The sequence below is a fragment of the Talpa occidentalis genome, unplaced genomic scaffold (assembly GCF_014898055.3).
Source record: "Talpa occidentalis isolate TD23 unplaced genomic scaffold, MPIMG_talOcc4v2.1 talOcc4.4, whole genome shotgun sequence".
Taxonomy (NCBI): Eukaryota; Metazoa; Chordata; class Mammalia; order Eulipotyphla; family Talpidae; genus Talpa; species Talpa occidentalis.
The window spans coordinates 40,678,655-40,698,685 of record NW_023604295.1 but is presented as its reverse complement, the minus strand read 5'-3'; the positions used below and the strand labels follow the sequence as shown (position 1 = coordinate 40,698,685).

General features: G+C 34.8%; 1 protein-coding gene across 21 annotated transcripts in view; it reads right to left on the bottom strand.

Annotated features, from left to right (window-relative positions):
- Positions 1-20,031, bottom strand: part of DLG1 (discs large MAGUK scaffold protein 1) — a 193,173-nt gene that overhangs the window by 163,341 nt on the left and 9,801 nt on the right. For all 21 annotated transcript variants that reach the window (XM_037525322.2, XM_054700463.1, XM_037525320.2 and 18 more), the window contains one exon: positions 17,252-17,418. In XM_037525322.2, the coding sequence (XP_037381219.1) occupies positions 17,252-17,418 (167 nt within the window). The remainder of the gene's footprint in view (positions 1-17,251; positions 17,419-20,031) is intronic.

Genomic DNA, 20,031 nt, shown 5'->3' with positions numbered 1-20,031 from the left:
ACCATATTTAAAATAGGAGTACAAAGTAAAATATTCATTTTTTTTAATCCATAAGTTTGGAACATCTATGCCAAGGCCTCATTTATTCAACACTTATTACTGACTATTCACTACATGTAGATCCACTCTAAATAAGTTAAATATGTAGCTGCTCAGTAAGTTGGTCAGGCATCGGGGAGAATAAAACAAGTTTCCATTTCTAAAGCTTATTGTTAAGTAATAGATACTTTAATAAAGACTCACACAAATACATGACAAAACTGTGTTATAAAGGAAACATAAAGCATACTTTTAGAAGCAAAGGAACATTATATAATCTGAGCAACAAAGAAGGCTTCCTTGAGGAAATACTCTATAAACTGGAATCTAAAGGCTTATTAAGATTTGAAGGATAGGGGCTTGCACAGAATGGAAATTTTTCTGCATGAAGATCTCAAAATAGGAAACAGCTCACAAAAATTGAAAGAAAAAAAGGTGCTGCTAACAAAAACAATGAAAACCTGATCCCTAACTTCTAAAACCTATGTACTGGCAACTCCCTACTTGGAAGAGATGCTCCAGACTTCAAATACTGCCATAACAGCTCTCAATATAGACACCAAGTTTTCCCAAAGTTGTTAAATAATAAAAATAATAACAACTGGTACTGTCAGGAGAATTTCCTGAAATTAAAGCCGTTTTCTCCTAAGCTTAATGAAGAATACACAAGAAAAAAAATTTGTTTTCTCAAGGTCTTTCTCTTAACACTTAAACTTCTGCAACCTTATTCTAAATGAATAATGATCAGAAATAAAGATCTGCTAACAGATCTCTAGAGACAGAGGACATCCCTTTTCTACTTGATCAGCAAGCAATATAAGGAAAGATGGAAAAAGACATGATTTTACTACAAGAAAATACCATACTGAAGTTATGCAACTCCCTCTCTCAGAAGTTAGTGGAGACCTGGAAAACCTCTATACTAAATAATATCAATGTCTTTAAGCTGCAGTTTACACAGAGTATTTACTGTTAACCAAAGAAAACATTCTTCATAAAAACAACACTCCCAAATCACTCTTGCTAGACCTTGTTACAATGTCTTGTTAGACACTGATAGCAAGCCTGACAAAACCACACTTCTCTGCTGTGTGTATTTCTACCATCATGAGCTCCACCCCACCTGACATATTTAAAAGTAGTTAAGAACACTAAGATTTACAAAAATAAATATCTCTTAGAAAGATATGTGGAAAAGCACAAAATATTGTATTCAAGCTGGCTAAACTACATAAAAATCTATGTATGTATACAAGCAATAATCAAAAATACTGCCAGCATAGAAAGTCATTTGATCTCCCCTACAAAATGTCTAAGTTTAGAACAATATTTTTTAAAATTCAAAGAGGAGATGCATTTTCATCTTCACTAAGAAGTAAGACAAAAATTACATTTGTGTTTAAAACACATTACTCATAAAAAGAATGTGGAGCTATTTATGATCGTCTTAAATTAGTAAATGGCATTAATACTACTGTAAATGGAGGCAAGATCTGGCAGTTCAGTAGCAGTGAAAATTTAGTCATCACATCTCACAACCTAGTCATTTGCAAGCGTTTTAAAATAAGAGTCTTCATTGTGAAGAACATATAGTTATGAGGGGAAAAAAAAAACAGTAAAACTAATCATCACTGCTTTAGCTCAACCCACATGCCTGTTCTTAAGGGTATCCATGGTAGCAGTGATGCAACATGCCTACCTAGATCACCGTGCCTACACAAGTGGGAGAGAGGAGAGGCGGATGATGAAAAAGATTTCACTTGGAAAGGTGTTTTAAATATTAACATGATATAATTATATCAACTCTGTCAGATTTTAAAAGCATATATAAAACCATAAAGGTCCCTAAAGATCAGAAAAGAGAGAACAGACTCAAGAGGGAAAAAACACTGTAGTGTTTTAGTTGAAAAGAGATTAAGAATCTTCTTTTTGCTGTAGTCATTAGTTAAGTATGTTAAAGGGTTTTATTTCTAATAATAGAAAAAAATTATTTTAATTTAGCTCTTCCAAAAGTAACTACAAATGCTTCAGGTTTCCTAATTTCCAACCTACCTTTTTCTATTTTTGTTTTAACAGTTACATAATAAAAATTTATAAAAACTTTAGGATACTGATCATAATTTTTTAAAAACAATAGTAGCTCTCTTGCTAAAAAAGGATCAAAAGCAAAATTCTTTAATTCTGTTAAGAAGGGCAGGGCAAAGAGGATATATCATTTCAAATAAGCTAGCTATAACATCAGAAATATAAACTAAAATGAAGTGATTAAAGGTAAAAAAAAACAAAAAACAGAAACAAAAAACAGGAGAACCAACCACACACAACCATGAAAATAACTTAGAGGGAAGAAAACAAAAAATCTGTTTTCCAGGCTCATGTCCCCTTCAAACAGTCTTTAAAACAATTTAAATGAGACAGTTGTACACAGAAGATATCCTCGTGGAAACAGGATAGGAACAGATAATGGGCATGTCTGTATACCATCAAAAACTAGGCTACTCTGTGAGTAACAGGCAAGCAAAATTAATTTCCATCAATTTTCTTGCTTTTCCTCTTATGAGAAATAATTCCCACTATATAGAAATAGCCTACTTTCAGAATTTACAAATTCATTTACTACTGAGCATAATTTAATAATCTCAACAATTTCATCAATCACTATATGTCATATTAAGTTTATAAAAATATTCTGTATTTTAAATACCAATGTATGAAGTTAATATGTAAACATACTGAATCTTACACAACCACATAACATCCACAAGCTGGTGCTCAAAAATAAAAGAAACCAAAGTTAGAGAGTAAGTGAAGTATGCTGCACTTTTGAGGAAAATGAGGAAACAGACTTTAAAACAAGCACTTTAGGGAGTACTTGTATACATTTAATCATTTTAAATCCAAATTAGCATCTTTCCAAAGGCAGCATAATCAGGACTATTTTCTTCTTTTAAAAAAATTAACTGTATTTGCAATAGCTGGAAGAGTCCAGAAAATGTTCTCAAAATGAGTTAATACTTTCAATCTGCATGACATGTTGGGACAGAAAATAAAGGAGAGGGGGAGAACTTTGAGAATATATTTAGAAGATTTAAATATAATTAAAACCTTATAAATCTCTGCTGTTGAGAGAAAAGCTTCTTGTAAATCTCAGGGGGAAAAAATTCCATTCAATACACTATTTTAAGCTATCTGAAATACATTTCAGAATTTTATTTTCCCTAAAGGATATATATTGAGTAGCATATGGATTCAAATATCTATTTTCAAATATATAATAATAGTTACACTTTATTTTTAAAATACATTATTACGAACAAAAAGGTCTCTCACATTCTGTCACTAACAATAAAATGTAGAAAACATACTGTATCTTACCTTTGTGGTTACAATGCACAGGCAATCCATTACTCTAACATTACAATATTTTATACATAAAGCAGCTTATTGTAAATTGTTTCAAGTAGTTTACATGAATAAAAAAAGGAAAAAAATTAAAGTTGAGATAAATCCATAGATGAAAACTTATAACTGTAACAAGATCTCTGCAGGATCCATTCTTAGAGGTAGCAATTTTTCTACTATCTGAAATACAAGAAATGAGAATGTGTCACGTGCCCTACAATCTTCTTTATGTAATCTGTATCTGAAGAAGTTGAAATGATCCCACAAAACACTGTGAAAGATGTCAGGATCTAGTCCAGAGTTCACTGCTGCTTCAGATGCTATTTCATTAATCCCTCTTTTTTCAAGATATGAGGTTGACAGGGAGTCTGATGAAATACTCCATAAAGAGGTTCCCGATGCAAATTTAAATCTGCTTCTCCTTATTTGCTACAGTTTGGATACTTAAAAATCAACTACCAAGAAATACCACTTAAAAAAATGCAAGCAAACATTTCTTCTACTAAACCATTTCTGGAACTGCAGCTTGCAAAGTAATGACTTTCTCAGGCAGTAATGAATGGAATATTCCATGTGGTATTTTTGAGAAGGGGAGAAAGAAGAACAAAATGCATTGACTTAAAATTATCTCTAAAACTTACCTCTTCCTCTTTTTTACCAAAATAGTAACATTTTACCAGTGAAGCCAGATTTTATTCTAGTGTTTTACTAAATTCATTTCACCTAATTCCTTGGAAGACATAATCGTAACTAGGTATCATTTCAAACTCAAGAAGACTTCATTTTTAGCGCAATAAGTACCTAACTTCATAATTTCATGAACTGTCCTCAAGATCACTGGCAAGAGAGCTATACAGGCTACAGGCACAGGACACAACTGACTTTCAGTATCATAAGCTTCCAGCCATACGTCCCTATAAAAATCTATAAAAAGCAAGATTACCTGCAATTTCTGTGTACAAGGTTTCCACATAGTCTACAAATATTAGGAGTAACCTCAAATTCACACTACTGATCTATTCACATTTGCTTCTACCCCAGTCCTACTCCTAACATTTCAAATACTGTGGGGGTGCATCAGTACTTAAAATAATGACAATCTTGTTATAAGTGTTCAATAAATGTCAGCTATAGCTATATATCTATATACATACATGTAGCTCTAACACTTGGGAAGTGGGTAAAAGAAAACTTTATCATAGGCCAAGACATCATTTCTGTTATGTAAGACAGACAACCTGGAAATGACATGCTTGGTTGCAAACTGAGAGGACCCCATTCTTCCCATCCATCACAACAATCATTTGCTCCCAACACAAAAGAGTAAAATCCCATTGAAGGCTAAAGACTCAATTAAGGTTTGTAATAATTTAGGAAGAACATTGTGCAGGCAATATATAAGTAATTACCAGACACTACATTCTTTGAGGGAAAATAAACAGTTATGTGAAACTCTTTAGCCTCTCAGTGTTCTGAAATTTCTTTACGTGAATTGTTTTTTAATATCTGAAATAGTCTAGCCCATAGAAAATGCATTCTTTTTTTTTTTAAGATTTATTTATTTATACAAGAACCAGGGTACAGGCCAGAGGCATGGAAGGGTGAGAGGATCCACCAGAGACAGAGAGGGGAACAGAACAGGCAGACTGACAAAATACACTGCTGAGGGGAGCAGCGGGCGAGGCGGGAGAGGTCTGCTTGCCTTGTGGGACCCTCACCGGCTGGCAGGGATCGAATCTGCACTACAGACAGCTTCACAGCACGGCGGTTAGGCACTTAACCACCGGCGCCATCAGGGGAGGCCCAGAAAATGCATTCTTAAGTTTGGCAGGCTTCGTAAGAGTGAACACTGAAATTCACTATACCATGAGTGAAAAATAATGCCGCAGCCCATTAAAAAGCTGTATACCTTTTTACAGTCATTTTTTAAACTTTGGGGGTGGAGCTCCTCAATTTTCCCTCTTATAAAAAAACTCAGTGGCTTCTGGGAACTTTTCCATTGATAACATTCATGTGTTTCAATTTCTAGATTCACTGGATTTGAAATTCCAGTAGGGTAAGACTGAAGAATGTCTTCTATATTACCACTTAATCTTCAGCTCCTTGGGGTGGGTGACATGATGACCAGAATGAAACAGAGGCTCAATAATTATTTGCAGAATTATTGAATTAGTTTTTCTAATATCTAAAGTATAGGTAATTACAAAATTTCAAAGTCTGAAATGACCCTGAAAGTTAGATACCACACTTTCCCAGTAAAAATGATTTAAAAAAATAGTTTTGCTAGGCCTCCCCGGTGGCGCAGCAGTTGAGCGCTGGGTTGCGAAGCTGCCCGCGGCCTCTGCGACGCCGGTTCGATCCCCGGCTGCTCCCTGGCCACCGGAGGAGGGTCCCACATGGTGCGCAGACCTCTCCTGCCACCCGCTGCTCCCCTCAGCAGTGTACTTCGGTCCTTCTGCCTGCTCTGCTCCCTGCTCTGGCTCTGGTGAATTCTCTCACCCTCCCCCGCTTCTGACTGTACCCAGTGCATGTATAAACAAAACAAACAAACAAACAAATAAATAAAACATGCCTCTATAAAAAAAAAACTATTAAAAAATAGTTTTGCTAACTCAAATACAAATGTATAAGAATACAGAATAAATATCTACTTTAAATGGACTCAAATGACATGAATACTTAACTACACGTTGTTAAAATAATTTCTAAAATATTATTTCACTCACATGTCAGAAAGTAATTTCAGTTAAAATAACATCTTACCTTAAATGTTAGGGCTATTATAACTATAGCCACCTTTTGAATAATCCAATCATTTTTATTTCAACCATCAATTTCACTTCCATCTAAGTTGTTTAGATGTCATCTAACATTTTATTCAAATCTCTAGTACTTACTAATAAAATAGAAAGAAAATTTTTCCCATTTGCACTAGAGGCATATATTATAATCTCTATAATTTAGTACACTTTTAAGAGTTAAAGTCTTCATATAATATCCAATACTTAAGTTTTTAAGGTCATAGGTGATTAAATACTTAATCTCTGTTAAATTTACTCGTTTCATCTTCTATGAACATCCAAGATGGCAACGACAGAAGACATTTCAAGTCAATGCATTCTCAAATAGTCATTTACTTTGCCAAATAATTCAGAATCACCCCGTAAAATGAGCCAACGTTAGAAGGTTTCAAATATAACACTTTTAAGACAGCAACAACTCACCTAATATCTAAATATTCAAGGACATAATTTACAATATCTTGGAATACCAGTAACTTTCTACACACAGGCAACTGTCTTTAACAAAAATAGAGTAATGGGGGAAAAACTGAGTTTCTGACTTAAAACACTTAAAAAGCTCCAAATAAGAAACAATGTTTTTCAAAGAAATATACTGAATGGTTTCAGTTATAGAAGGAATATAGGGAAGGAGAAAAAAGGGTCAGAAAAACAAACAAACAAAAAAGGCAAAACTAGCAGGCAAATTATAGATCCCAGACATACAGCAGGGGAGGGGAAGGGAGAAGGGTCAAAACAGGGGAGGGAAGAATACAAGGGACTATGGTGATGGTTCATGGGTGATGTGGTGGTGGGAGATTTGTGGGGATTATAACTGAGGAAATAAATCAAATATTGTACAAAAATGAACAACGATATAAGAAAATTAAAAAAAATTTTAAAGGAAAAATATAATAAACATAAATAAAAAAGAATGATTTTCAGACTTAGACAAATGCAATGCACAACAGTGAGATGAATCCCATAAATGTTGCAGATAACTGCCTGGAAACAGTTTGCAGGATGCAGCAGAGATAGGAGGAAATGAAACAAGGTCCAGCAAGCTAAGACAAGGAGACAGAACTGAAAATTCAAGAAGGCCAAGATGTCTCAAATCACAAGAGTATCATACAGAAGAGAGATGAAAATAAAGAGTTCATTGCACAGATCTGCAGAGTTTCCTTCAAGTCTGAAGATGAGTTGGATTAGTGCATATCTTCAAGTCTGAAGATGAGTTGGATTAGGGCATGAGTCTTGAGGCTGGGAAAAGAACCTAGAAAGAAGTGGGTGGAACAATCCCCAAAGCTCCCACAAAGCCAAGAACAATGGAAAAACTCATATTACTCAGGATGCGGGAAAAAGAGTCACAGTATTTCCACAGTATTGGGACAAAAATCAACCCAATATTAAGGCTATTTTGTCCCACTAAAAAAGCTTAAAAGCAAGTTTCAAAAGGATCAACTTTTTCAAAATAGTTTAAGACATTCCCCAAAAAAGAGCAAGAATATTTAAATACAAAAATATTTATAGGGCCTTCTAAAAGGTAAACTTCATGTTTGCCAAATCCCATTAAAAAATAACCAGAGGGCCTCCCTGGTGGCTCAGTGGTTGAGTGCTGGGTTGCGAAACTGCCTGCAGCCTCTGCAGCGCCGGTTCGATCCCCAGCCACCCCGGGCGAGGGTCCCACATGGCGTGCAGACCTCTTCTGCCGCCCGCTGCTCCCCTCAGCAGTGTATCATCAGTCTGCCCGTTCTGCTCCCCACTCTGGCTCTGGTGAATTCTCTCACCCTCCCGTGCTTCTGACTATACCCAGTGCTTGTATAAATAAATAAATAAATCTTTAAAAAAAAAAAAAAACCATGTCTAAAAACTGACCCAGAAATGACAGATGATAGAAATAGTGCACAAGTTCATTTTAAAAGCTGATAACTCCTACCTCATATAAGGAAAATAAAGAAAGCATGAGATGTTACTGACGCATAAAAATAAAAAAAAGGAACTAAACTAAACTTCTAGAGATAAAAATTAAAGTATCTGAGAAGAAAAAAAAAAAGAAAATTAACAGATCAGACTCTTGAGAAGAAAAAAATAAGAAACTTTAAGACATAGCAATAGAAACTGTCCAAATCATAGCACAATTTCCAAACTTGGTGAAAACTATAAATCCAAATATTCAGGAAACCCAACAAATCCCAAGTACAAGAAACATGAAGAAAACTGTAACAACAGAAAGTATATGGAAAATGCAGGCACTAAATATAAGACAGTGCTAAATTCTGGGAGAAAAGACAGAGAATGTAATCAGAGTAAGGAAAAAAAAATCTTCAGCTATTACTAAAACATTTTCTAAAGGGAGGCAGTAGGTACAATGATATCCCTAATAATCTCTGTAGTTCCTGAGTGATTAAAATAGTTTTTTTAACAACACTCCCACAAAAAGGAAACCATCCACAGGGGTAAACAACTGCCAAAAAGAGGGGAAAAAATCTACTAAAGCAGAGAGCAAATTATAGCAAACCTTACCCCCAAAACTGGGAAGTAAAGGCCTAAAATGACACTAAAGAGGGGTGTATGTTCGTTTTCCTTTGCTACACTGATAAATTACTAGTACCAATGAGCATGCAACATTTTAACATAATGTATGCTAAAGTTGATCTAAAGTTTGCATAAATTATCACATTTCATATTTATAAGCAACAAAGATGAGTTTTATTGTCATCTCCACCTTACAGATGATAAACTTAAAGAGAAATTAAATAATTTGCCTTACATCATACAATGTAGTAAAACAGATCTAAATGTAGACATGAAAAGTCAGTCACAGAATGACAAATATACAGCTCTTATTTTAATTATGCGTGCATATACATATATGCATATATCTCTGTATCTATACACACACACCAAAATAATACATTAATTAACATACAGGGGATTTGCTGAACAAGTACATGCCTGAACAAAAATATACCTGAATTATTTTTGTAGACAGAGTTTTAAGTAAATAAAGGAAAAAGAGAACAGCGCAGTGACTATGGAAAAGGAGGGTTAGAAGCCAAGTTACAGTGTGTTGGGAATCAGAAGGAAAGAATAAAATACAGTAAACTGCTTTATCAAGAAGCTTAGTCAGGATGAGAAGGAAATCTATAGGATATTACTTAGAAATACTTTTTCCTGATTTTCTTTCAATGAACTATTTGAACATATTTGTAGGATAAAGGAAAGATGGGACCAGAGACCCAAAAGAAAGAGATTATGAATATTATATGAGAGGGGTAAATGAGATTCAAAAAAAGTATCAAGAGAATAATAGAAATCTGGGCCTCCCTGTTGGCGCAAGGGGTTAAGCGTTGCACTATGAAGCAATCCCAGCCTCTGCAGCACGAGTTCAATCCCCACCCAGCCAGGGAGCTACCCACATGGTACAGCAGACCTCTCCTGTCTCACCCACTGCTCCCCTCAGCAGTGTGTTTCAGTCAGTCTGCCTGTTCTCTTCCTCGCTCTATCTCTGGTGAATCCTCTCACCCCACCACATCTCTGGCCTATACCCCAGCTCTTGTATGCATAAATAAATAAATCTTTAAAAAAAGAAGAATAATAGAAAACAATAGTAGTAATTATTTGAGGTGACTTTCACAAACTGAAAACAGTTCTATACATTTAGGAATTTTTGCGATTAGTTTCCCACTTTGGCAATCCTAGGTGTTTTTTTTTTTTTTTTTTAAAGAGACTATAAGGAGATATCAATGCTCTAATACTGAAAATAGTATAAATGCAGATATACAGAGCAATCAAAATATCTAAACAATGAGTTACTGAACACAATATATAATCAAAACTTGTAATTCAAGATTAATCGGCAATGCCTCCTTACAAACTAAATCTTAAACTTTAACAGACTTGTATTTTCTCAGTAATTGTATAATTCTTTTGTCATGTTTTCTCCTGAATTAAGTTTGGCGTAACATAGCAATTGATTCATTTCTCTCATAACATTTTGTAATATTTCACTTCAGTTTCAAAGTTATTGATTTAGGGGTATGTCCTTCAATTCCAGAAACTATACCTTAAACACCAAGATAAGACTATCTTAAGATATAAATACAAACATATATCATAGTGTATGCAAAATAACAGCACAGTAGTCATCAAAATCACTTGCCATCACAAGTGCACAAGAGTATGCTTCATATCATACTGACAAAGTGCATGGCTTACGGCACTGCGAAGGGGCAACTGCCTAAATGAAATGTACAATTTATTAAATACACCTACCAGTTCTGATCTTGATGAAATTGTTTAATTACAGGGACTTTGCATAGAGATTGTCCAGTATTTCCAATATTATACATTTTATATTTTTTATAATACAAAAAGTGGAATTAAATTAGGTCACTTTAAATCTGGTGGTGTGGATAGTTCAGATTGGTGTCTGTGAGATAGATATTCTGCCAAAGAAATAAAGCATCAAAAAGGGTAAGAACCTTGAGGACACTGATACAGGAAATAGCAACAGAAGTCCAACCACTAACATGTAGGATTGTCAATTATTTTGAAGGTAGTAATTCATAATTCTAACAATTCATTAAACTGTGCTGTAAAATTTTTTCAGCTGCTTCCAAAGTCCATATTAAGAACTGAAGTAAGGGTCTGCCTTGGGGATATAGAATTATAGGAACAGATGGTACCCAAATTAAGAAATGTATCTGAAGTTGAATATGGACTGATAATAGCACCATATAGGTACTAGCATTATATCAACTTAAAATGTTCTGTTTTTAGAAATGTTCATATAAATGAAAATAAAATTTTTAAAGAAAATATCCTCATTGATAAGAGATATATGCTGAAGTATTTAAGAATAAAAGATCATATCAGCAAGTTGCTCTCAAATGGTTCAGCAAATAGTATTAAGTTTGTGTGTGTGAGAGACGGGGGGGGGGGGATATACACATACACACACAATGTGTAAATATAAGTGGACACAAGCAAATGTTGTAAATGGCTTTTTATTTTACTACTCTTGCAATTTTTTGATAGAAATAATTTTTTTCAAAGTGACTTTTAAAAGAGAAAGACTAAAAAAGAGCCCAAATAACAGTAAAATACAGGCCCCTGAGAAAGATACTAATTACAAGTTTTTATAGAAAAATACTAATTAATAAATACAAATAGAATGTTAAAAGAAGGGGGAGTGTGAATCAACATTTTGAAATCACTGATGAAATAACTGATCCAAGCAATAATTATTAATGTGTGAATCAGTTAAAAATTCATTCAATACAAGGTGCTAAAGTACTACTTAATAACTATGAAAAGAAAAAACATACCTCTACAAGAGAAAATCTAGAAACCACCTGCAAGTAAGGAAATAGCTTCACAAATGCAACAACCTATTGTGTACTTCCAAATGTGATGAAATACAATTTATCACTATGAAGTTTGTTTACCAAAAATGAGTCTAATTAACCTTTACATTGACTTCCCATTACCAGAAATACAGGACTTAGTGAAATGACTTAACAACATGAGGAAACAAAATAAACAAATACAGAATGTGGGATATCCTATAAGACAACTCACATGTTTTCTTCAACAAGTTAACATTACTTAAATGAAAGAAATGAAACAAAAAGAGAAGGAGATTTTACTAGATTAAAATAGAATAAAGACATTCTTACACATTTAGCATGTGTCCTCCTGATTCATTTCAATCTTTGCCTCAGATCTTCACATCGGCCTTTTACCTTGAGCAGTCCTAGCAATACCTGTGTCCCTGTCCTGTCCAATTCTCCTCCTCTTACTCCTCACTTAGGGCTTTCCTGTTAACCATAACACATCATATCCCTTGTACCTGCAAATGCACAACCTTAAATCCAGGGTAACTGCTGCCCATTTGAAGTCAACAAGGCAAGATTATTTCCCTTTTGCTCCTTGAATGTAGGATATATGACTTCTTGGGGATACGAAACCTAGGATCCACAATCAGTCACAATGGCAGGAAGCATGCTTGTACTAGTATTTCTTTCTTCCCAGCTTATTTTCCTTTGTCCTCATTTATGCTCTCTAGGAATGAACTCTCTAAATAAAATAACAGCCCATAAACCTTATATTCTACTATCAGGAAACCCCAAGTAAAAGAGAGACCCAACAATCAAATGCAATACAGGAATCTCAACTGGATTCTCATTTTCCTTAAATTCTAAAAGATAGATTGGCAACCATTGTAAATATGGAGTGAAGAGAAAATTAAGCAATTATTGTTAATTTTCACAGGTGTGAGAATAATACCATATTCATAGATGTATGCTCAAATTTTTATAGTTTAAGTACATGTCTCCAACTGATTTTTAAGTTCCCCCAAATACACAAATACAGGAAAAGCAATATGACAAAATGTTAGTAATTTTTTATTCTATATGACATTTGTTGCACTATTAATTCAATTTTACTGGACCTGGACATTTTTTAAGATAAGAAGTTAGAAAAAATATAATCATCTTTAGCCTATTTCTAGTTGCAATATGGAAGAAAACCACAGCTCTCACTTCATTCAAAATATAGTTACTCGGGGCCTTCCTGGTGGTGCAAAGGGTTAAGACACAACCTATGAAGCTATCAGCAGCTGCTACAGCAGGAGTTCAATCCCCCCCACCCACCAGGGAGAAACCCATATTGCTCAGCTGAGCTTTCCTGACTCACCCGCGCCTGCTGCTCCCCTTAGCAGTGTACTTTAGTCAATCTGCCTGTTCTGTTTCCCACTCTGTCTCTGGTGAATCCTCTCACCCCCCAGACTTCTGGCCTGTACCCAGCTCTTGTATGCATAAATAAATAAATCTTTTAAAATATATATAGTTACTAAACACCTTCTATGTGTAAGTATATATATTTCAATAAATAAAAGACAATACCTAATCACAGGGATATAGTATAGTACAGGGATACAATATAGTACAGAAACCAAAATACACACAAAATAATATACATCTGAGCATTTAAATATAATAATGTTGAATATTAATTATCAAGCAAAGGTAGAAAATGCTACAATAGAGGCTTATATTAGGGAATAACTTCCTAGTAATCCTTGACTTTCTTGTACTGATCTCTGACTCTATCTTACCCCACAACCCTTTTACAATGTGTCCTCAAATCCTTACGCTCTACAGTAAAAATATCCATAATTCAGCCATTTAGTATCTCCATTGTCACCACTTTGGTTCAAGCCAACATCCATTTTTGAATGGATCTCTGAAACACTCCTAACAGATTTCCTGCTTCTACTCTTACTACAGTACATTTTCAATAAAGGGAGGGCCTAAATTATTCTTGTTTTTTTTTTTTTAAGATTTATTTACTTATACAAGAACCAGGGTACAGGCCAGATTTGCGGGAGAGTGAGAGGATTCACCAGAGACAAAGCGGTGAACAGAACAGGCAGACTGATGAAATACACTGCTGAGGGGAACAGTGGGTGAGACAGGAGAGGTCTGCTGCGCCATGTGGGTAGCTCCCTGGCCGGCCGAGATCAAACCTGTGTTACAGAGGCTGCGAACAGCCTCACAGTGCCGTGCTCAACAGCCTGCACCACTAGGGAGGCCCCTGAATTATCTTTTTAATGGTGAATTATCTTTTTAATAGGTCACATAACTTCACTCCTCTGCTTCAAAACCCTGAAACAACTTCATATGAACTCTCCCTGCCATCCCCTCTTGACCTCATTTCCCACTACTCTTTCCCTTACTCAGTCTAGTCATACTGGGCATCTTGCTATTTTTCACATATTTCATTCTCATTCCCACTTTAGAATCTTTGAACTGGTTACTCACCACATGGTTGCATCAACTTTCAACTGTGTACAAATGTCACTTACTAAAGAGGCCTATCAGAAACGCCCTATTTAAAAGTACACCCCCACCTGACATCCCTAATCTCCTTAATCAGTTCTAGCTTTTTTCTTCCTATTTCACCTAGCACCTTTTACCTAATTAATTTATTATTATCTGTTTTCCCACCAGAATGTAAGTTCCATGAGGACAAGAATGTTTACTTTTGCCAAAGCACCATGTTCGATGCATGATACACAACAGTCAATTTTTTTAACAGATGAATGGATGAACTGACATTTGATATAACATGCTTAAAATGAGCAGAGTTGGCAAAAGAAGAGAGAATCTTCTATACAAAGGGGACTTATGTAGAAAGCCTAAGCTAAGAGAAATCAGAGGTAAGCATTCTAAACAATGAGAGTAGAAAAAATGCAGAAGTCAAATTATTTAGGAGTTCTAACTAGAGATTTCCCATTTCATTTTAAGGGAATAGAAAGTTAAAGTAATAACATGATTTGCATTTTATAAAGATAATTTGAGGCAAAATGGTGATAAAATTCAAAAGGGACAAATGTGAATGTAGGCTGACCAAATGAAAGTTGATACTGCAATAATCGAGGCAAAAAATAGAGGTCCTTTAGACCAGTGGCAAGAATGGCGACAGACTGAAATGCTACTTACATGAAAATTTTTGAACTGCACTATGGATTACAGATGTAAATGCAAAAAGCAAAAGAAAAATCCCTGACAAATAATACAGTATATCTTTACGGAGCTGGAAAACAGGTCAACTGATACAGAGAGCATTAATCACAAATGGACTATATTAAAGAAATCTTGAACATTAAAAAATTATATTAGGAAAAGCATGCCTCATGGGAATAGAAAAGTTATACATATATCTAACAAAGAAATCATATCTAGGGCCTCCCTGGTGGCGCAAGGGATTAAGCACTGCACTATGAAGCAATCCGCAGCCTCTGTAACACGAGTTTGATACCCGGCCAGCCAGGGAGCAACCCACATGGCACAGAAGACCTCTCCTGACTCGCACACTGCTCCTGTCAGCAGTGTATTTCAGTCAGTCCGCCTATTCTGTTCCCCACTCTGTCTCTGGTGTATCCTTTAACCCCCCCCACATCTCTGGCCTGTACCCCAACTCTTACATGCATAAATAAATAAATCTTTTAAAAAAATCATATCCAGAGAAAAATCAATAAAATAAAAACAAGCATTACAAAAACATGCATTTATGCAAAACCCTTGCAAAACTGTGTCATAATATTTCAAATTAAACATGCATTTCATTTTCACAATTGGGTATATACACAATAGTAATACAGTATGTACTGTATCAATGTTAACACACAGCTTTAAAAGTTTAGTTACTATAAAATTTTATTTTATTTTTTTAAAAGATTTATTTATTTATGCACACAAGAGCTGGCGTACAGGCCAGAGATGTGGTGGGTGGGGGTGGTGAGAGGATTCACCAGAGACAGAGTGGGGAACAGAACTGGCAGACTGACTGAAATACACTGCTGAGGGGAGCAGTGGGCAAGTCAGGAGAGGTCTGCTGCGCCATGTGGGTTGCTCCCTGGCTGGATGGGGATTGAACTCATGCTGCAGAGGTTGCTGATAGCTTCAAAGGTTGCGTCTTAAGCCCTTGAGCCACCAGGGAGGCCCACTATAAAATTTTAAAAGAGGTAAAACTAATTTATAGTGCTAGAAATCAAGGTGGTCCTTTGAGGAAGTCACAATTCAATACTTCATCAAGCCACACAATTTTGATTTGTGCACCTTTATTTATGACTATCATATAATATTTTAATGCTAGGAAAAATTTTAATCTTAGAACCACAATACATGTGAAATATAAAGTGTGTAACTGACTAACATTTTAAAAATTCATTTGAAATAGGCTATCATTAGAACACACATCAACTAAAGAATGGAAATGGAAATTATCCAAGAGAAAGTGATAGAAAAAAAATACAAGAAGGAAACAAGAATACATTTCCAATAGCAGAATCTTTAAAGGGAGAAACATATTAGTACACACCAGGATTAGTAAAGAGAACTTCGAACTGAGTTCTGAAATCCAAAGGTAGACTTGCCCAAACTAGCTGAATAGGCTGAGTCAAGTCATTCATTTTCTTCTGGATCTTAGTTCTTTCATTTTTAAGATGAAGGAGAGGGACGAAGGGAAACTTGATTCTTAGTACTCAAAAATGCTGTCATTTTGAAAGCAAGCAAACCCAGAGCACCATCCTAACAGTTTTATATTACTTAATATAAAAGAAAAAACTGAGAAAATTGTTTACTTCATTATTAAAAGGCTGTCTAGTTGCTTCCCCCATATACTACTTTCCCTGATTTACTCACCAAACAGAAACTGATTCAATTTTCCAGGCATCTCTCTAGTACTAACTAGAAGGGGCTAAAATCATATTCAGTCAGTCACTCAACCACTTTCATGTCAAATGTACCTCAATCCTCATTAAAAAATGTTGTATATCTGTATTACATAATATTTAGCTCTACTGGCATGAGTAAATCAGAACCAAAAAAAGTGTTGACTAAAAGTTATGAAAACTCAAAAAGTAGTTTTAATTAGAGAATAATACCCAATGCTGATCACCTTAAGATTTATTGATCAAATAGAGAGAACTTTATGTCAGTGAAAGTTTTGTATTTAACTACAGTTATAGACACCTGTCATTATACTTGTCAAAGTACACAAAATGTACATCACCAAAGAGAACCTTAATAAAAAATAGAATTTTGGGTGATTAAAAAAAAAAGATTTACTGATCAGTGTTGATTAAGTTCTAATAATATAATTCTTCAAGCCAGGACCACAAAACTATATTCTCATAATAAATACCAAAGCAAAACCATCTTTCCAAAGTACAGTTTCCATCTACCACAGAGATGGCACCTCATCAGAGTCTATCATGCAAAGTATTTTCTAATAATCTAAACCAAGTATTTCAGACCTCAAACCATTCACAACATTTTTAAAAGACGGGGCACTAGAGATTCTGAGCTTTTCTTTTCAAAAATATTTTTAACTACATCTTCTTTATTCCATTATAAATATTTCCACGAAGTATCTATTTTGATAAAATGAAAAAACTCAGCAGTCCCAATAAAATCATCACAGAAAAACAGGTTAAGAAAGAAATTGTTTTATCTTACCTCTATGCTAGGGCTAAGGCTGCTTGGCAGTGTTTCTGAAGTCACAGTAGTACTAGGAAGGCTAGAAATTTCCCAAGCATTCACAGGCTGTATTGGTTCAGACTGCTTTGAACGATCTATGCATTTTGGATTATCCAATAAGGTCACTTCATAAAATTCTTGAATATCTAGAGGTGAGAAAAAATGTTCAAAAGTATTTATATTTTCTAATTAAAGTATGCACTGTTAAAAGAACATAACTCAAAAGCAAAAAATTTACTCTAGATTATTAAATAAGTGCAATTTTATAAGGTTCTAAACAGTGAATATTTGTCTAACTTGTGTCACAATCATATTAGAACCTGTATAGCACACTGCAATTGCTGGGTTTTTAATACTTCAGAGTCAATGCTGAGTTCAAATCCCTACTCCATCACTAATTAGCTACATGTGAAGGAAAGTTACCTAACTTCTGATATCTTACCTCTTATCATTGTGAACTGTTAAAAGAATTGAATATAATACCTATAAAGTGCACAATGGGGCCTCCCTGGTGGCGCTAGGGGTTAAGATGCAACCTATGAAGCTATCTGCAGCCACTGCAGCACGAGTTCGATTCCCGGCCAGGGAGCTACCCACAAGGCACAGCAGACCTCTCCTGACTCTCCCACTGCTCCCCTCAGCAGTGTATTTCAGTCAATCTGCCTGTTCTGTTTCCCACTCTGTCTCTGGTGAATCTTCTCACCCACCACACCTCTGGCCTATACCCCAGTTCTTGTATGCATAAATGTATCTTAAAAAAAAAAATAAAGTGCACAATGGAACTTCTAAGTTCTGAAGACACGAGTCATTATTATTTCATATCTTTGTATCAACATCCAGATAAGAATGTAAACCCCCCCAAGTGGTTTCCACTGCCCTTCTAGCCAAAGCAAAACAAACAAACAAAAAAAAAATAGAAAGTTAAAATAAAATCAGAAAAGTGTTTTTAGATCTCCTGTAGTTCAATAATCTAAAAAGGCTACAGACTGTGTGATTCCAACTATATGACATTCTAGAATGCACAACTATGAAGACATTAAAAAAACCAGTGACTGCAAGGGACTGGAGGTAGAAGGATGAGTAAGTACAGAGCAGAGAATTTTTAGGGTAATGAAACTATTCTATAAATACTGTGATGATTGATACACATCATTATACAATTGTCCAAACTGCTCTAAGTCTTAAAAAAAAAAAAAAAGATGCCCTATCAAGTCATGTAAAGACATAGAGAAACCTTAAATGCATATTAGCAAGTGAAGAAGTCAATTTCAAAAAGCTACATACTTATGATGCAACTTGTAACATTCTAGAAAAGGCAAAACTAGGTGGAAAGTGAAAAGATGAGTGGTTGCCAGAGACTCAGGAAGAAGGGAAAAAGGGTGAGTAGGTAGTGCAACACAGGAGGTTGTTAGAGCAGTGAAACTATTCAATTCATACTGTAGTGGCAGACGTGTGAAAACAAATGTGTATGTCAAACTTATCAGTATATAACAGAGTAAATCATAATATAAACTATGGACTTTAGTTAATAACAATGTATTAATATTGACTTATCAACTATAACATTTAGTGCAAGAAATGGGAAGGAGGTATGATGAGGATGTGGAAATTCTTATACTTTCTACACAACTTTTCTGTAACCTGAAACTGCTGAAAAATTAGTCTATTACTTTTTAAAAATATATAAGGGAGTGGGCCTCCCTGGTGGCGCAGCGGTTGAGCGCTGGGTTGCAAAGCTGCCTGCAGCCTCTGCGGCCGGGTTCGATCCCCAGCTGCTCCCCGGCCACCAGAGGAGGGTCCCACATGGCGCGCAGACCTCTCCTGCCGCCTGCTGCTCCCCTCAGCAGTGTACTTCGGTCCTTCTGCCTGCTCTGCTCCCTGCCTGGCTCTGGTGAATTCTCTCACCCTCCCGCTCTTCTGACTGTACCCAGTGTTTGTATGAATAAATAAACAAATCTTTAAAAAAAAAAAAAATATATATATATATGGGAGTATAATAAATAAATTTATATTTTAAAAAAGCAATTGCATACTTTATTTCAAAATAACTTCCAAATATATTAAGGATTAAATGCTTAAAAAAAAAAGCCAAGACAGATTTGAATAGGTCAATGTTTTTAAGATCTTAGGGATAGAGTCTTTCTAAGCATGATACCAAGAATAGAACGCTTTCAAAAAAAAAAAAAAAAAAAAGGTAACTCTAACCACATATACATAATATATATAAATAGACATATGTTGGGTTTTTATTTTTAATGAAAGTTTAAAAACAAATGACAAATAAGAGAAGCTATTTGCAACTTCATGGCAGAGTTAAAATCCTTAATGTAGGTTTTGGACCTCTAAGAAAAAGGTATAAATCACATGAGCAGATAATTCATAAAATAACAAGCAACAATGTAAAAAAGTAATCACTGATTATTTCTTTAATCAAAAAATACAAATAAAACATCAATAAGACTAAGGTATATCTCACATCAGAGTAGAAAATATTATAAAAATTTGGTAATATCATTCATAGTATACTGAATTAATCATTCTTATACATACTACCTAAAAATTAAATTGATAAATTAAACCTAAAGCCTTTTTTAAAATACACATCCCCTATGACCAAGCAATATATTTCTAGGAATTTATTCAAAGAATAAATAAATAAATTCTTCTACTTCAAAGAAAGTAAAAGAAAGGCATATTCAAATGCAATATTGTTTATAATTCAGAAAAAATATACACTTAAGTGCCCCTAGGAAATAATT